A 17,057-nucleotide genomic window follows, 5' to 3' on the forward strand; every position below is an offset into this window, starting at 1 on the left:
ATTACCTTCTTACTCGGTTATTATTATCAGCAACAAGACATTTACACTCACAAACATCAATTGCTACTGCATATCATTGTAGCATCCCAGAGTGATGTGGGTACATCTTACACTGATGACATTCAACTTTTCAACAATGACATTGTGTTGTCTGGCTTTCTACTTCAATATACTACATGTATAGCGGATTGAGCCAACCAGCTTTCTACACCAGTCGTTACATAAAACGTGAATCACTCAAACAAGGCGTAATAAAACGTCCCATGTAAGGAGAATGAGCTCCGACGCCTGCCCTCCGGTAAGAACTGGAGGTGGGTCAGGAGGAGGTCGGGAGAAGTGGAGCCCGCGGCCGGGAGACTACCCTCTCCACACTGGGTAGGCTGGCCTATCTGCAAATTGGGAAAACAAAGGCGTTTTTTTAACAAGAAAAGTAACACTTGCAAAGCAAATGCATAATGTTTACCTTCGCATATGGCCTGCTCCGACACATTCAAATATATATGGTGATAGGAGTTTAAAGCCATCTACTACGAAATTGCAACATTATGTAACCCACACCAGTTGCCATGGTGACAGACGTCAACAAATCAGTTCATTGGCCAGGTCAGAGGTGGGGAGGAAGAAGAAGAAACTGAGCAAAAACAATATGTTTTCCTTTGGGAAACATGGATAATACTTGTCTTGCTGTATTCACTCGGAAAAATCCCACATAACGTAGACATCCAAAATGCCTACGAAACGTGAAGACAAATATTTGGCAGACATCCAGCCGGTTTCTCATTGGTCGAACCGCTATTTGCCACGCCATCATTGGTTGAACTGCTAATAGTGATGGACAGGTTATATACGGGAAAAGGAGGATCAAGTCCAACACACCTTCTCCTGACAAATGAATTTCGTACAGGAGCCCCGCATTAGACGAACCCTTGTGTAGCTCTCCCTGTCTCCCGCTGGAATGGTGACGTTGACGCTACGTGACTCGTTATCTTTGCGCTGCAGTTCCAAAGCCGTCAGCGTGGTGGGGTTGTTTACTCCGTCCGCCTTGAAGCTGAGGGATATGTCGCAGTTGACGGAGACCTTGCTGAATTTGGACTCTGCAGAGAGATGTCAGAAATTCAACATTTCTTATTTGAACGTTGACGAACATAAAAGAAGCAAGATTCTATCAGGTCCCAAATAATCTTTTTTTTTCAGATTTTTGTTCGATGGCGTCCCTGTGCTGTGGTATTTCCTGCTGTGTCTGTAAGAATTATATATCCTACATGAACAGAATTGCAAACCAACTGCACTTTGGTTCATACCACAAACAATCGGTTATTCTAGTCCCCCGCTAAGTTTCTTTCCACAGTGCCCCCGCCCCTGCACGCCTGTCCGATGACGCCTCACCTCTGATCATCTTGTGGTCCCTGTCGGACAGGAGGCTCACGGTCAGGTTCTCCTTCTCGCCGTCGTACTCCCAGGACTGGTCCCACAATCCCACGCGCGTCCAGCTCGCCCCCGACTCCTACGTGATCGTAAATACACCTATCACAAGTCTAAACCGTGACAGTAGATATGTAGGTTTTAATCTTTAAGAACTGTCAGAGACGTAAAAACGTCTAGACGTTCTTAGGCCAATGACATTTTGACACTCAATAAGTGAGAAAGTCATTCATTTGCATTGATACAAGGAATGTATCAATACCATTGATTTAACATGAAGTGCAATGGCCAAATACACACACACACACACACGTGCACAATTGCAAAGTTTTGTGATGAAGATTCAGAATGATGCATGCATGCATATGCCCATGTTATCAACGGTTGCTACAAAATATCACATTGACAATGATTGTAGCGTAGTGAGGATGATTTGACGTGAAGTGTAATAAACTCACGACAATACATGCAGACATGATAAAAAAAAGGAGATCCAGCATAGTTGACTGTTATATCTCACCGGGAATTCGCAGTAAACCTTGTACATGTCGGTGTTGGGTCTGACGTGATAGTATCCCTCCTCCGGTACCTCTCCCGTGTGCTGCAGGTACCGTGTGCGCACGTCACTACAGCCCCGGGGAGGGTTCTGTACCAGGCCTGGGGAGAGGGGGCATTGGCTGTGTTATACTGCACGTGGCTTTCTCTGTTGGATCACTTTACAACTTTTTTCTAAATCGCCAGCCACTGTGCGGCAAAATTGGCCATGGTGTGTAATTTGAAATCATTTTTTGGTCCGTTTGGGAAATAAACTCTAAGGGTTCTAAGGGTTTCTTGCTGACAAAACTACGGGTCTGACTCATTGAAACTGTGATCAAGAAAGACCGGACGAGTACAGTCTAACTTCTATGTAGCATGTCTAAATGAGTTTGCAAAGGGTGCTACTTACCCATCTCCAACTCGCGAACATCCTTGTTCAGTTTCTTCAAGCTGTTTTCCATCTAAGGGTGAAAATTGTGAACAAACCATTTGTATTGGTGATAATTTCACCCCAACAAGAGTACGATGTTTGTTACGATTTCTATCCACATATGTATCGCTCACCTCCTGTATATCCGCCGCTATGGGTATCCAGTCCTTGCCATCACACACTTCCAACACCATGTTGAACACCTTCCGCGCACGGCCCTCCTTACAGCCGCGTCTGCGCTCGCTCCCAGGGGAGCCAGCCCTTCTCCCAGAACTCGACCCCAGGGTGACGAGGAGAATCGCCAGGCTGGAAGGACGAAACTTGCTTTTAATCTCATATAATATAGGTATAATCAATCAAATTGAATTTTAAAAAAAAGAGAGCTCTCGTGGCCTCGTAGAACCCACTTAGGTCAACCTTCTTTTAAAAAAACACGTTTTACGAATTATTTTATTCGTGACTGTCATATAGACTGTCATAGTAGTACTTCATTTGGTCGTTCCCATGCCATTATGGCGGTTCCATAGCTCTCGCAAAGCTAGAATCCATTCGGAAAGGTCTAGGTTTAAGTCTCTGGATTAGCCCAGGCGCGCTTATGGGCGGGTCGGAGGCGTGACATGGGCTTTTCATGGGCATTTCCATGACGTCACCAGGTAGCGGTGCTGTTATTGGTCGTTTGGAATCGCGCGTTCACATGTAGTTCACGTGCATGTCCATACGGGATCGTAATCACGGGGCCTGAGGACCACACGTTGTAAATCATGTGTAGTGTGATGTACATATGATGTCAGAATAATTTACTCGGATTCTTATCTGCCAATTACCACGACGGTTACTGAATGTGTGTTCTCACTCTCAGTGAACTGAATTCAACGTACACCGCAAGTGCACATTCCACGTACATGGGCAAACTACTAAGTCACAAAGTACAAAATTTAAAAGCATCCCTTCTCGTTGTCTTAAGTAAATACGACAGTAGGCAAAAGTCGAATACCACGACTCTATCTTTCCTCAGGATGACGTCGACACTGAGCAGACCGTAGACGAAAGTAGCGTGGAGATCTAAGCTCCAAGTAGATCCTAGGGTGACAAAAGACAGCAACAAATTGGTCGGTGTGCGTATGGACCCTGTCCGGTGAATGGATACTGCCTGGCCAATTTGCTACTATCTTTTGCCACCCTGCTTGGAGATTATGGAGATCTAAGAATAGACTCCTGATCATACCTGTCACTCCGTCTTCCGGGATTTGTCAGGCTGACAGTCACATTGTCAGTTACGGAATGTCCTTCTGGCTGCTTTGCTACTAGGAGCAATATTGGGCTGGATGAGCTAACTACATGGGGAAGGGCTGGATCGCAAATGAAGGCTATCAATGATGCCCATTTGATTCCCTCTCAGCCACCCATCAATTAAAACACCCGCGAAGCATGGGTGTTGACTGGCCCGAGTGTCGGTGACCTGCGTCTTAACTACGTGTATTACAGTATTTCAAGGCGGAATGCGGATGTAAGAAGACGGTAGTACACATGGTACTTACAACATTATGCGGTTCATGATGACACGAGGTCGTCTGTGCTGTGGTCTGTACTTTTCTGAAGAAAAAAAAACAACATGATGACAATACTGCTGTGTGCGGGCGAGAGATGTCTTAGAGGGAACGGCGAACGACTTGTAAACAATTCACTCCAGATCATGTAAGTATATAGCATGACTACTAAGTGCTCATTGTACATTTCGTGATATTATGAAGGTCAAGTCTGTCAAGTCTTAATTTGTTCTGTGTGTTTTTATACGCAGCCTCGAGTCGTAGAAATGTTAGGAATTCGCGTCTACAACAGCGGTATACACACACATATTGTACTGTCGGACGTAAATACACGTACAAATAAATATATGAACAAACGCGGTTATATCATTGCAAAGTGTCAGCTCAATGATTGTATTTTGTCCTTCTTGTACAAATGATAACACTCTAACCTTTTGAATCAACATTCTTTAAACTACTTAAAGCCTCTATGGTCACACATTTCTCTACAAAGTTAAACGCGCGGTTTATACTGATCAGATATGAACACAACAAACATCAGACGGAGATAGTATTGGCGCTGATATTCCCCACCTCACACGAGTGCGTATTCCTCTCGTCGTACTACATGTATGTTACCCGAGCTCTCCGATATGCAATGCTGCTCCGCCGGAGAGAATTTAAAGGTACAGAAGGCAGGAGAAGTACAAATAAGCACATAGGTTTGCCTACCTGTTCTACCTATGGCCGACCAAGACTGGAAGCCGCGATGACAGAACCTTCGAATGTTTCTCTCACAAACCGGACATACCGTTCCTCCCAGAGGACCACAGGGGAGGCTTGTTTGGTAAATTTGGAGGTGGTGTGACAGACAGGCGACGAATAGAGAACCTGCCGTCTGAAACATGGATATCTACTCAGCCAAGACCACATAGGTAGAAAATGTCCCTCTGCTAATGACGCGTCAACGACGGTCAAGTATGGTGGAATGTATGTCTATTTTTAACATGGACAGCAAATATACTTGCACATTCAACTATGCTATTAAGGACACTTGCTCGTGGACTCTTTCTTCAGAGCAATTGACCATTAATGTAAAGCCATAACAGGTGCTATCATACAGTAAAATGTTGGAAAGACATATAGGGGCTTGTAGCAGCGCACGTAGGGTAGGCGTGCCCGGGGCGTGGAGAGGGAACGTCGCACCACACAAGGCTGGGTGATTCACCGTCATAAGAACCGCGCTCCCTTACTACATTTCAGTCACAGGACGGCGGCAACAGCAGACAACAACAACCCCTAGCCTAGTGTGTCACATCGCGACACCTACAAACTTCAACTCGATCAAGGCCAAGGCGAACCGCAGAGATGTCGTGGTAAGAACCCACCGTTACGTCATGTTCTCTACACGGCTCGACGCTAAAAGCTGAGTTACAAACGTCGTGCGATCGTCGTGCGATCGCAAACAGAGGCCATTCTGGAGACAGAAGCGCACAAAAGTCAGCTATCATGTCCCAGAAAGGACTTGTCGCAATGTCGGCGGCCACAGCCTGCCTGAAGATTCTACAGCGTCAAAATTGTACGACGACCTACGATGAATGTGACCGCGTCGAAAGGTTTACGTTGATTAGATAATTAGAAAAGTCCCCACTGATCATGAGATAAGCCAATTTACAGTTTTATGATACATGTATAGGCTAATCTTTGTTTTCGAAAGAACATGGATACAATTTCGTCCTTTCTGTGTTAGTTTCTTGAAAGCATGTTCCTGTGTCTGTTAAGTGTGTAAACCAAATTGACCACTTTCCAAATAGTCCTTAAGCTCGAGATCAACTGATTGGATGGGATTCTGGACGTTAGCTCTATAGAAACACCGATCGCTTGCTTAATTTGCAAATTATGCCAAGTTTTAAAACTGTTCAGTAAAAATATGACAAACACAGGACGAAAATCTAAAACGGTAATAACCAGCTGTTCTTTTCCAGCCATCGCAATGGTGATGTTTTGTTCGTTAGGAAGTTGCTTCACATGCGTATATCAATATAATTGTTCCTTAAGGCGGGCTGTTCTTGCCAAATACCTTTCGCTCGATCGACCTGGAAACTGAAAAGGCGAAGCTGCGACAATGAGGTGAAATTGGTGTAGTTCTTCAGAAATCATGGAGTAAATTTTTGCGACTTTCAGAGCTAGGCTTTTGAGCAAAGCCATGTAACATTACATATTAGTGAAGGGCCTATATATGACCTTTCGAGTTACTCTCCAAGCAGAGGTAATATAAGGCTTGTTTTAGACGTTTTGTAGCGTTTTAGGCTTAGGATACACAAAGAAAAGCTAATTTATGCTCAGAGAGCACTTTCTACCGCCGGTTATCATAAGCACATAACGATCGTTTAGGACTTTCCATTACCAGTATCCAACTGATCGCGGTAACCAAGATCGAAAACTACAACCAAAAAGAAACATCATCAATGCTGTTTTGTGAGGACCGTACATGGTCGTTTTCTTACTATGTCCATGTAGATTTACACCACCAGAACCCGCGGGCGTACAGACGGGCGTGTCGGTGGCGTGTATCACCAGCAGCCAATCGCTGCCCGAACAGATGAACATGCTAAGCTGCATAATAACGGGCCTCTTGCATGTGTGCAACTGTTCTTGGAAACCACAAAAGTGTGGTGTACTGGTTAGTCAAGAGCAGCCTTCATGCTGTCGACTGAAGTCCCTTAAGAGTAAAGCGATCTGGGCTTGCAACATTCTTTTGTGCGTATTTTGAAGTGTTTTGTACATGGAGGTTCGCATCTGCACGAATGAAAGAAAAGAAAAAGATCTTCTTGGGAAGTAGCTGGCTTCTGGCTTTGTGTATGTAAAAAACGCCAAATGTAGATCGTGAAAATTAAGTATTTTGTCCTCGATTCCCTTTAGTACTTATAAAAAAATTGAAAGGAAATTAGTCAAATGACTTATAGATGTATCACATTGTTTTGAAGACACGTACGTGTACGAACGTGTGTAGAGTTGAATTGAGGTCAGTGCGGCTGATGACCTCATGTGTTGCCAACGTGGTTGATAAAAAGTCAAGGGTGGGACAAGGCAACCCTGGGACCACCCTGGGAGCCGGGTGTGTAAGATTGACAGGTGGGGTCAGTCATGCCCGTGTTTAGAGATGTTAAGAACACGGTGCGGTGCGGCCCCCCATGTCGGTGGGTCTCGGAGGGTCTAATCGGCTGTCTGTCACACGTCTGTCAGCGGCACTCGTTATCAACAAGTGTGCGTAAGCCGCTGTTGCAGAAAAAAGGCAGCTAAACGCTTGTAAACCAGGGAGGGTAAACACTTGTGGTAGTAAGGGCCCGGCCACATCCGCCGTACGATCGTCGTATGGTGGCAAACTAAAGGCATTCTTAGAATATTCATGCATGTGTCGTACAAAATTCAGCTGCCTTGTTACCGAAAAGGCAGTCTTACCCCTAAATCCGAGTTCAAGTTGTTGGCGGTTGGATCCTATTTTGTCTCAGTTAACTTGAAAATTCTACGTGAAAATCGTATATAACGTACAACGACGTATGATGAATATCTGACTAGGCCGTCAGAGGCAATTTGCCGCAATACAGTACGTCCTGTGATTCCACGCGGAGAACCGGTGAAAATATCACACACTGAGATTCTTCCTCGACCTCTGTTTGTCCTTGTCTTAAAGTTAACATTCATTCCGACAGAAATCCAAGGCTAGCTTTATAAGGCGTCACGTTTCTCTTTTCAATGTCGGTTCGTGGTCGTGGTTCATTACCCACATTGACACTATTTTTGGTAAGTTAAGGAACACCTTCGGGCACCTTGTGGCGTGATCCTCATCCTTCAGGTGTGCCGCATCCCACACATACCAAGGAGATTAAGGATCTTCCTACGTCTTGTCCTAGGCCACCGACGCCTCGACAAAGTCTTGCCCAAAGATCATGCATTCCTTTGTTTCGTTTCCCCTTTGCTCTACTGTCTGTTGTACATGTGCGCATGCCATCTCTCTTCCTCCATTCGTTCCCTCTATTTAATATTTAATATATACATCTATGTTCACTTCGCATTTCTCTTTGCTATCTTTTCTGGATCTGTTTTGCTTCTTATTTTCTCCCCTTTTTGTTTATTCATCTGCTGCATGTTTTGGAGAGAATTCTGTGCAGGGTGGTCTCAATAGTAATCTTGTTTAGGAAATTTCCAATCCAGTTAATCTCATGACTCGTACCACGGGACGTCGTCCGACCAAACATACGAGAACCTCGGCCAATACGAGGACGGGTGCGAATCAGGTGACGGTCGAATGATGTGCTAACGTCATTAACGCCTCCGGGCGCCACTTGTTCAATCGTCAGGGGACGACTTTGGGCGGAAATATTCTGCATTGATGAGATTTTATACCACCATGTTTACCCGCATTCGCTAGGCTGTATGCAAGCCGCACGTGGAATACTTGCCTCACGCGATGGAAGCTTGTTTCCATCGTGGTCTCTGGAACATGCACCTGTCCTGGGTGTTTGGTGGTGTCATATATGATAAACGCGTCGCGTGGGTGTTTTGTCTAATGGGTGGCGCCTATTCTAAATGGAACTTTTTAACGTGTATTGAAGAATGAAAATGGACGGAAAATAATGATATAATATAAGGTGACGGGATCTTTTAATTTTCTCTTTGCGGTGATAATACAACACACACACACACATGGGAAAATGACTGGATATTGTTCCTTATCGTGAAATTATATACTCGTATATATCCGATGATGGCAATTATATGTACTAGTGCCATGACACATTAGTTCGGCTATGTGTCTTAGCAAAGCCTAAAGAAACTGTTCAGTCTGCTCTCACTGCATCCAACCCTGAGACATGTCGACAGAGAGCTCGACAAGCGTTTAATATAATCAGAGTTTCAATACATTACCGGACCACAAAATGACCAATCCAATCAAGGACATTCGAATTTGTTACGTATAATCAAATATCACATCACTGACCACATATTCCGTCTTGTTTCAGTACTATTCTGTCCGTGATCGCCCTGTTTGTGTTCATCGCGGGGATTGACATCTGTCTGGGCCATCCCCACTTCCTGTCAGAGGTGAGGTCTCTCCGTCTTAACTTTGTAACCGCAAAGATAGCGAAGATCGTCTATCCCTCGCCCATCTTTTGTTAACGAAACATCGTGATATTCTTATCTATATTGTACTTCCAGGTGTACCGCTCGCTTAATTAACCTTCCAATTGTTATGCAGTCCACACAATCCCTGAGAGTGTTTAAGGACGGTTTGCACAAATACCTCCATCAGTAGCTCACAAGCACTGTTCGACAGGATTGTCAGTTTTTTTAAATTATGTATATTGTAAATATATTATTGATTGATTTAGATGTGTTTTGTGACTTGTCCAGTTGTCAACTATGTTTGTATAATCTCTGTATGTATGAATACCAGGAAGACTAGCGGAGGACCCTAGGGTCCACCGCTAATGGTTATTCTAATAAAGTTTCAAAGTTTAGGAATAGCTTCGAGATTTGTAATAGGCCATTCATCATACCGATGAACTTTGAGTTTTTCTCGAAGTAATTAGTTTGCATATTATAAATGCAAAGTCCATTTATGTCTGATGGTTTTTCGATCCCTGCATATAGAAGCTGGACTATGGCGTGACGTACCTGAACACGAACTGTTCCTGGTGTTCGCACAAGGTCGTGTCGGACGCCATGAGTAACGAGGTGGGAGATGTGTCTTCATTTTAGTTGTACAGTAGGAGTGATAATACGTCGTTTGCTAGCGCTACATTTTCCCTATCACACACAGTAGACGCATCTGTTACGTGCATACAGCGCTTCTCATCAGATCTCCTAACGTGTATGTCATTTCTTGCAAAGGAATTTGAAACAGAATTCCAAATGTCTATTGAGAAGTTACTTTTACACTAACTACATACTGCAAAGGAGTATTTATTTCTTGCCATTTAAAAGCGTGCTCATAACCATGTGCCTGAGCATATATACGTACGATGCGTTGTATAGAAGCTTCTCAATTCGTATCACGGTCAAGCCAAAGGTCCAAAAGTAAACCTCTGATAATTTTCTCTTCTCCCCAGCCGTGCCACATCCGTCAGGCCGGCCACTTCCGTCTGGTGGAGTCCCGCCGACTCATGCAGTGGTGCGACGGGTTCCTGTGGAAGGACATGGACCTGGCCAGGGTAAGCACGCCACCTGGCGGAGTGGTAGAATGACTGAGCTCCAAGCAGATTTTCAGTTGGGGAAATGGATACAGGCTGGCCAATTTGATACTACCCCCACCGAAAGATATGCTTGGAGATTAAGAATGACCAATGTGTAACAGGTATCTAATCCAAACGACCACTATTACCCAAGATGTCAATGTAATTTTTATGATGTTTGTCTCAGGTGATGGAGTATATCCAACGGCTGAACCTGCTTCAAGAAGCCGTCAAGACGCTGATGAATGGTAAGGCGTCCTGAAGTTTTGTTTCACTGTCATAGCCATCAATCAATATGTACTAATCTATTCTCTAAAATCAACTAATAGATTATTCGGTAGATGAAGTTTTCATAACAACTTTTCTCGCCTTTGAACAAGTCCCTTTTCCTAGGATAGAGTTGTCCGGATGGAGCCGAATAGATTGACTTTGCAATTGATCCGGCTTTTTATATTATAAAGGGCCAAAAGCATATGTACAAACGTTTCACGCTTCAAACCGACTTATACCCCCTGCAGGTGTCTATAACGACCCTCCCCGGTCCTGTAACCAGATTTACCGCCGGTACAAGAAGCTGTTGGGTGAGGCCCCGCAGACCGGCTACTACTACATCCAACCCAAGCTCGCCTCGTACCGGGTCTACTGTGAAATGCAAGGGGTAAATGATGCTGATGTCTTACTGTCGACTCAATATGTACTGCTTACTAGATCTAGTACTTTATTTATTCAGCAAATATCTTATACAAGTACAAATGACCTATCGTTTCCAATCTTCATTATAGAAAGCTCTAAAACTTAAACTAGTCGCGCTTACAGAGGTATATGATGTGTAACTTCCACCTCCGTCTATCCTACTGTATGTCACTGTTCCAGGAGAGAAAAGGAGCCACCCGAGTTGGTCGCTGGGCGCAGAGCTGGGACCTACAGAATATTACGTCACCGGGCAATCGGACATACGAGATAGAATTGTTGTCGCCGGAGGAACAACAACTTATACATGGTATTAATCAAATAACAGTCTAGATATTATGTTTTACGTAATAAGGTATTCACATCAGATTATAAGAGACTCAAATACCAGAAGTAGGCTTGATTATAATTTTAGATAATTTTCCTTTTTGCAACAGATCTACATTTCAAGACAGCCACGGTGGTGTGCGACACGACACTCCAGGTCCAGGCTCAAAACCACAGCTTCAACCCCTCCATCGTCAAGGTCATCCGCCAGCAGTCTTTAAACCGCAGAATCAAACAACAAAAGTTCAAGGTCAGTCACATATGCTTCAAACAGGCGCATGATTGTGTGTGTGTGTGTGTGTGTGTGTGTGTGTGTGTGTGTGTGTGTGTGTGTGTGTGTGTGTGTGTGTGTGTGTGTGTGTGACAGCATAACTCAAGAAATTGTGGATGTATATACGTATATTTGTCCAATAAATCGAATAAATGTATAATTTTAGTGTTCATATAATGGGACTCTGGTGGCTTTCTAAGGTACTGCACCACGAGGTTGGACGTGGTAATGATTTTTGTTTTCTTGATGGTTTTCAGATAAATGACGGCAGTGAGCACACTCTAGTGGAGCTGGCGGGCTGTGAGAAGCTGCGGTGCTCCGGTCGGGAGGGGTCCTCGGCAGCCTGTGGGACTGGGCCCGAAGGTAACCAGCTCCCTGCCCGGGGGAACACCACGGACCCCGTGGTGCTGGCGTCTCTACTGATGAAGACTGGCGGGGACGTGAAGAACACCTTCACCTGGACGGGAACACACTACTACCTGCTCCTTAAGTGATCTCTGCTTAGTAAATTGATCATGTATAATCATATGGGCGAGTAAAGTAGGCTGGTTATAAAAATACCTGCTTGCCCTGTCCCTTGTAAGCGGCAAATGCTGCAGCGCTGAATAGCCTGGGCAATATTATAAGTTATTTCCTGTTCACCTGTACTATAGATATAAGTGATAGGTAGTGTAGATCATACGGCACGCTATTTGGTATATAGGGTGAGCATCTTATAGACATTTTGTAGAACTCAGAAATTGTGGTTCTGCTCAACTGTTCACTGACATTAATGATACATAAAAACATGTATCGTAATTATCATTGTGGTGGCATTAATAATTCTCCCGCGGCAGAGCTCCCATCCGTGGCAATACTAGTACGTGATGTTATGGGAAGGCAACTGCGTATTGCGGCGGCGGGTGGGAGCTCTGTGGTACTCGTGGGGAAATGTGTGGTTGATATAAAATGCATCTGTGATGGCACATGTAACGTTACATCTATTATACGGATGTCTGTTAGTAAAATGGCAATGGAATAAACGTCTGTGGGCTTTTAAGTGCGGCCAGGTATTTCATTTATTTACTCCACGTTATGGCCCTCCGAGCCTACACACTACACATACACATACACATACACATACACATACACATACACATACACATACACATACACATACACATACACATACACATACACATACACATACACATACACATACACATACACATACACATACACATACACATACACATACACATACACATACACATACACATACACATACACATACACATACACATACACATACACATACACATACACATACACATACACATACACATACACATACACAATTTACACATGTGACACATACACATACACATACACATACACTAACACCTATACCCTCGGACCCGGGCTCTCATCCCATGTAGATCTCGCTTTATAGAACTGTCAAGATGTCTCAAGACAAAGGCCACAACGGGGGTGACACCCTCGGAGTGCAAAGCCTTACAAAGTCATTTAAACGTAGCAACAGTGCATTAACAGTAATCTCGCCTATTCAGATTTTTCCTGACCAGTTTCCGACAACCTATCCTGTACGATCCGCTCAGGAATATGTCTTGATCCGACAGGTCGCTTTACTCCTTGACTACCAAAGCTTTATAATTAAGTCTTCCATAAAACACCCACACATCTACCCGCACGTCACGCACACAGAGACACTGTCGTCCTGAGCTAGGAGGCGAATACTAGAAATGATGTATGTACTAAATGTTGCAAAGGCAGTCGTAAGCGCCTTTCACATATTGCAATTTGACATATTGGTAACTTACCAATATGTCAACGATATATGGTACCACCTTAGCTGGCAAATTGGCCCCATAACCACGTCCTTTTCTATAATGCAAAGCTAAAAGGTCAGCTACCACACTGCGACGACTATCATATCAAAATATATTCCACAGACACCCCACCTTTCAAAAGCCCAAATCAGAATTCGCCATCTCGGGTGATACCAAGGAGGTTAGATATTTAACCTCCTTGGTGATACCGACAGCTCACTTGGCAAACTCACTAAGAAGCAAATTATTGCATTGAGGCAGCCCACTGTTTCAGCTGCGGCCCACTTTTCGGGTCAATTGACAGCAGGTAAACGCGAAAAAAATTTTATACCTGCATTTTGTACAACTACCCTTTAGACAATCCTTAAAAATTAGAATGAAGAACCATATTATGAACTGAACATTTTTATTGTTTACTTGATAGATAGCTTTATATAATGACAAATAAGTGGGATTGATGTCTTCTTGCGACTTTCCGTTTGTGTGCGGTTGCATCCCGATACTAGTGTTGTAAAGATGGCGGGGCCCACACGGATTGAACTGTTTATCGAGGAAAACTCGGTAGAAAGCGGCGCTCTGAAGGCGATGCAGACCGTCAGACCGACCTGGAAGACTGATGAGATCAAGATCAAGGTGTGTGCAACATTTTAGTTTCAAAGAATCTTTGTTTTTGTAGAAAATGCGTATTGTTATCTGACAGATCGATTCCCACACGTGACATGGGCTGGGACTCTGCAATAAATGTTTCCATGTCAATGAAGTAAAATAAAATTTGAAAAGCTTTCCTCCGATGTTTTAGGTCTATCTTCAGTGATGTAAGATGAAGAATAGGTTGTTAATTAAAATGGTATTTTTTTTCGCAAAATTTTCCGTTCTTGAATACATTATTACATTTTGAAAGGAAGGATTAAAACTATAATAAAAGCTGAATGAATTTTTGCAAATATTGATACAAACAACCGAGTATCATAATTTTACATTGTCACTACAGTCAGTCAGTCTCAAAAGACTGTGGATTTACTGCGCAAAAAACAGGATGGCTCAGTTCCTAATTTTACAAGGCAAATCAAGTTCAAAGTCCTTGTCTGCTTGGCAGCGGTGGCAGCGTGTACATTGTAAATCTCATTGAAGACCTGGGTGTCATCCGTTTGGAACGGGGCTCCTGCACTCAAAACAGGTGGCTCCCAAAACAACTAGGCTGCTAAATATTAGTTTTTAAAGCTCTAGCTGCAGCTGATATGTTGTTAGGATTTGATAAGCTCACACCCAATGACAATAGTGACGAAAAGACTGAAGGAGTGAGAACACCCTATTTATTTATTTATTTCTGTTTTATTTAAACAGTGTAGAGACCTCAGTGCTATTTAAAAACACTGCTTTTCAGGAATGCCCTGTACGTGACAACAAGTTACACATGAAAACAATGAAACCAACACATTAAACAATACATGAAGTTACACAACAACCAAGCGTCAAAACAAAATCGTTAACCAAATAACTGTAAATCAGTGTCGTTAAGCCAGCCCAAGGCTCTGACCCATAGAAAAAACACTACCAGTACAACTTACATTGCCTCTTATGCCAGATACCTTTGCAAAAGTGTACGTAACGCAGCGTAACGTAACGTTACTTTTTTTTTTCAGTTTTTATAACACTGCAAATACAAGTATTTCAGTGTCCAGTGCATTACTACAGTCAACGATCCGTGAATTAAAAAATCTCATTTTCCCTCCTGCAGAAACATCAAAATTGCAGCACTTATGTGTAATATAAAGTAGAGTCAATTTATTTCTCAAGCTAACCCCAAAAGATGAGATTTGTAATAGTTCTAGAACAATAGATGATGAAGTAATGCTATTATGACCTGTAATTGTATGGTATCAGACTCAGGGGTTTTTCTAGAAAAATCTGGCATGAGGGAGCGGTATCACGGCGAGGGAGCGAAGCGACCGAGGGGGGGTTGGTGCGGAAGGGGGGTATCCCCCCTTCCGCCATGTGAAGCCTTTGAAAATTTGAAGTTGAAATGGGACAGTTTGAGGTTACTTGAGGGGGAAAATTTGAACTCTTTCATTGTATGTTTCTTTGAAAATAAACAACTATGATTGTGAAAAAGGTCTGTTTACTTGGATTTTACAACACCTTCAAAGGCTATTTTAGCTTGCACAAAATTTACAATATGCTAGATACAGTGCTCAATACAAATTTCCAGTACTATAATGGATGTAAAAGCCATAGGAGAAGGATAGATAGACTAAAATAATTCAATGTTTTTTTGTCAATATCTTTCCTAAATTTCTATTCATGCATTGCATATTTCCTTTATAAAATATAAGTACAATCAACAGTACACACAATGTGCAAATCACCCTTTATACACTTAAAACAATTAGTGATCAATGTTACTAGTAGCTCCAGATGACAACATTGGGTTTGCCACAAGCTCAACCCTTTCCCATGGCAAAGTTGCAACTTGCATCACATTCATCCAAGCTGCTACAAACTCAGGTCTCATGTTTCACTTCAGAGCCTGTTCTATAGTATGCAAATGAAGGAGGCTTACTTGTAGTCTTTGGGCAAGTTCTCAATGAACTATGTTTACTACATTCAGACTTTTACTACTAGAGCTAAATTTTCATGTTTGTGGTAAGATTTTGGAATTTTCATGAGAGTAACATAGTTTGTAATGCTAGAATACATTGTTATGTGGTGTTGTTTTTGTATTTTTACTGGAAAAAGATAATTTTGAAAAAGACTTAGGCTTCAATCTGAAAATTGATATGAGGGCGCTAGCTTGTTACATGAGGGCGCAGCGCCCTTGTTCCCCTGTTTAGAAAAACCCCTGGACTATCATGTTACCAGGGATATGCATATGTAACAGAACTTTGTTAACCCATGTCATTAAGCCTCTGTACAGGCAAAACCGGTCATGATAGTCTGAATACAGTAGTTCAAATGTGAACTACACAGCTCCAGATCAGATGTCTTACAGAGGGACGACTATTATATGATATTATACCTTTAGGAATGAATCAACTACTAGACTGTAAACAAATTTGCAGTACATGTTTGCACTAGCTCAGCTGCAGGATATGGGAGGACTCCTCAATTGTACATGTACATATTGATTTTTCTGGTGTGCATGGGAAGAAATTCTGTAATTTCCAAACACTAAACAGCCTTTACTGTAACAGAAGTATAATAATGGGCCTTGTACATCAAACAAGACTTTTAATTTTCCCTGGTCTTCATATTTTCCTTTTACTGTATAAATTGATGATATAAGACAATATCATTTCACAACTAGAGTTCCCCGATCTCATACCTTCGCCAAATGATGTTAAACTTTATGACTGACAAATTATAGATTAGATTATTCCCCCCTGATTTAAGAAATAGGAACCTAATTTTCATGAATTAATCATTCTATCATAATCTCAACCAAAAGACAGTCTTATATATGTTAACAAACAATGCATTCTAGCATTTCCTAATAAATTATGCAAATGAGGTCCTGATTTGAATAAATTGTGTTTAATGATGTTCACGTCAACTAAACTTTCAAATACCACAAGTATGAAATTCCAGGCAGTTATCATTACATAATTATAAAATTTTCTCATTAATTATGCAAATTAAGTCATTATTAACATAATCAATATCTTCCTGTGTTTCTCTCATTGTCAGTTACCAATGTCACAAGCTTCAATTGTCCTATCATGGAATGCAGCTGATTTATAGAATTTCCCCATAAATTATGCAAATTACATCCATATTTGCATAATTGTCACA

At 42.5% G+C, this 17,057-nt stretch overlaps 3 protein-coding genes across 3 annotated transcripts in view; 2 read left to right on the forward strand and 1 right to left on the reverse strand.

Annotated features, from left to right (window-relative positions):
* Positions 1-57: 57 nt before the first annotated feature.
* LOC109475673 lies at positions 58-4,769 on the reverse strand. Its single transcript, XM_019776439.1, has 8 exons — positions 4,648-4,769; positions 3,928-3,982; positions 2,524-2,695; positions 2,369-2,420; positions 1,943-2,079; positions 1,387-1,504; positions 877-1,094; positions 58-389 (listed from the first exon to the last, which is right to left on the reverse strand). The coding sequence occupies exons 2-8, from the start codon at positions 3,942-3,944 to the stop codon at positions 234-236; spliced, it is 870 nt and encodes a 289-aa protein (XP_019631998.1). The 5' UTR covers positions 3,945-3,982; positions 4,648-4,769; the 3' UTR covers positions 58-233.
* A 330-nt stretch (positions 4,770-5,099) lies between these two features.
* Positions 5,100-12,466, forward strand: LOC109475672. Its single transcript, XM_019776438.1, has 9 exons — positions 5,100-5,291; positions 8,940-9,021; positions 9,571-9,654; positions 10,029-10,130; positions 10,339-10,399; positions 10,670-10,809; positions 11,025-11,151; positions 11,279-11,418; positions 11,697-12,466. Exons 1-9 carry the CDS (start codon positions 5,284-5,286, stop codon positions 11,931-11,933), a joined length of 981 nt encoding a protein of 326 aa, XP_019631997.1. The 5' UTR covers positions 5,100-5,283; the 3' UTR covers positions 11,934-12,466.
* A 1,284-nt stretch (positions 12,467-13,750) lies between these two features.
* LOC109475543 (ethanolamine kinase 1-like) overlaps positions 13,751-17,057 on the forward strand; it is an 11,374-nt gene continuing 8,067 nt past the window's right edge. Inside the window, exon 1 of the mRNA XM_019776194.1 lies at positions 13,751-13,901. Within this exon, the coding sequence (XP_019631753.1) occupies positions 13,785-13,901 (117 nt within the window). The 5' untranslated portion in view covers positions 13,751-13,784. The remainder of the gene's footprint in view (positions 13,902-17,057) is intronic.

Source organism: Branchiostoma belcheri, unplaced genomic scaffold, assembly GCF_001625305.1.
Source record: "Branchiostoma belcheri isolate BF01 breed outbred unplaced genomic scaffold, Haploidv18h27 scaffold34, whole genome shotgun sequence".
In the NCBI taxonomy this organism is placed as follows: Eukaryota; Metazoa; Chordata; class Leptocardii; order Amphioxiformes; family Branchiostomatidae; genus Branchiostoma; species Branchiostoma belcheri.

Bases quoted from the DNA above. Each gene is read 5' to 3' on its own strand.
- LOC109475673 (XM_019776439.1), bottom strand. The intron at 2,080-2,368 runs GTAAGTAGCACC...CCCTCTCCCCAG, and splicing joins TGTTCGCGAGTTGGAGATGG to GCCTGGTACAGAACCCTCCC. The intron at 1,095-1,386 runs GTGAGGCGTCAT...ATCTCTCTGCAG, and splicing joins GGACCACAAGATGATCAGAG to AGTCCAAATTCAGCAAGGTC.
- LOC109475672 (XM_019776438.1), top strand. The intron at 10,400-10,669 runs GTAAGGCGTCCT...TACCCCCTGCAG, and splicing joins CGTCAAGACGCTGATGAATG to GTGTCTATAACGACCCTCCC. The intron at 11,419-11,696 runs GTCAGTCACATA...GATGGTTTTCAG, and splicing joins TCAAACAACAAAAGTTCAAG to ATAAATGACGGCAGTGAGCA.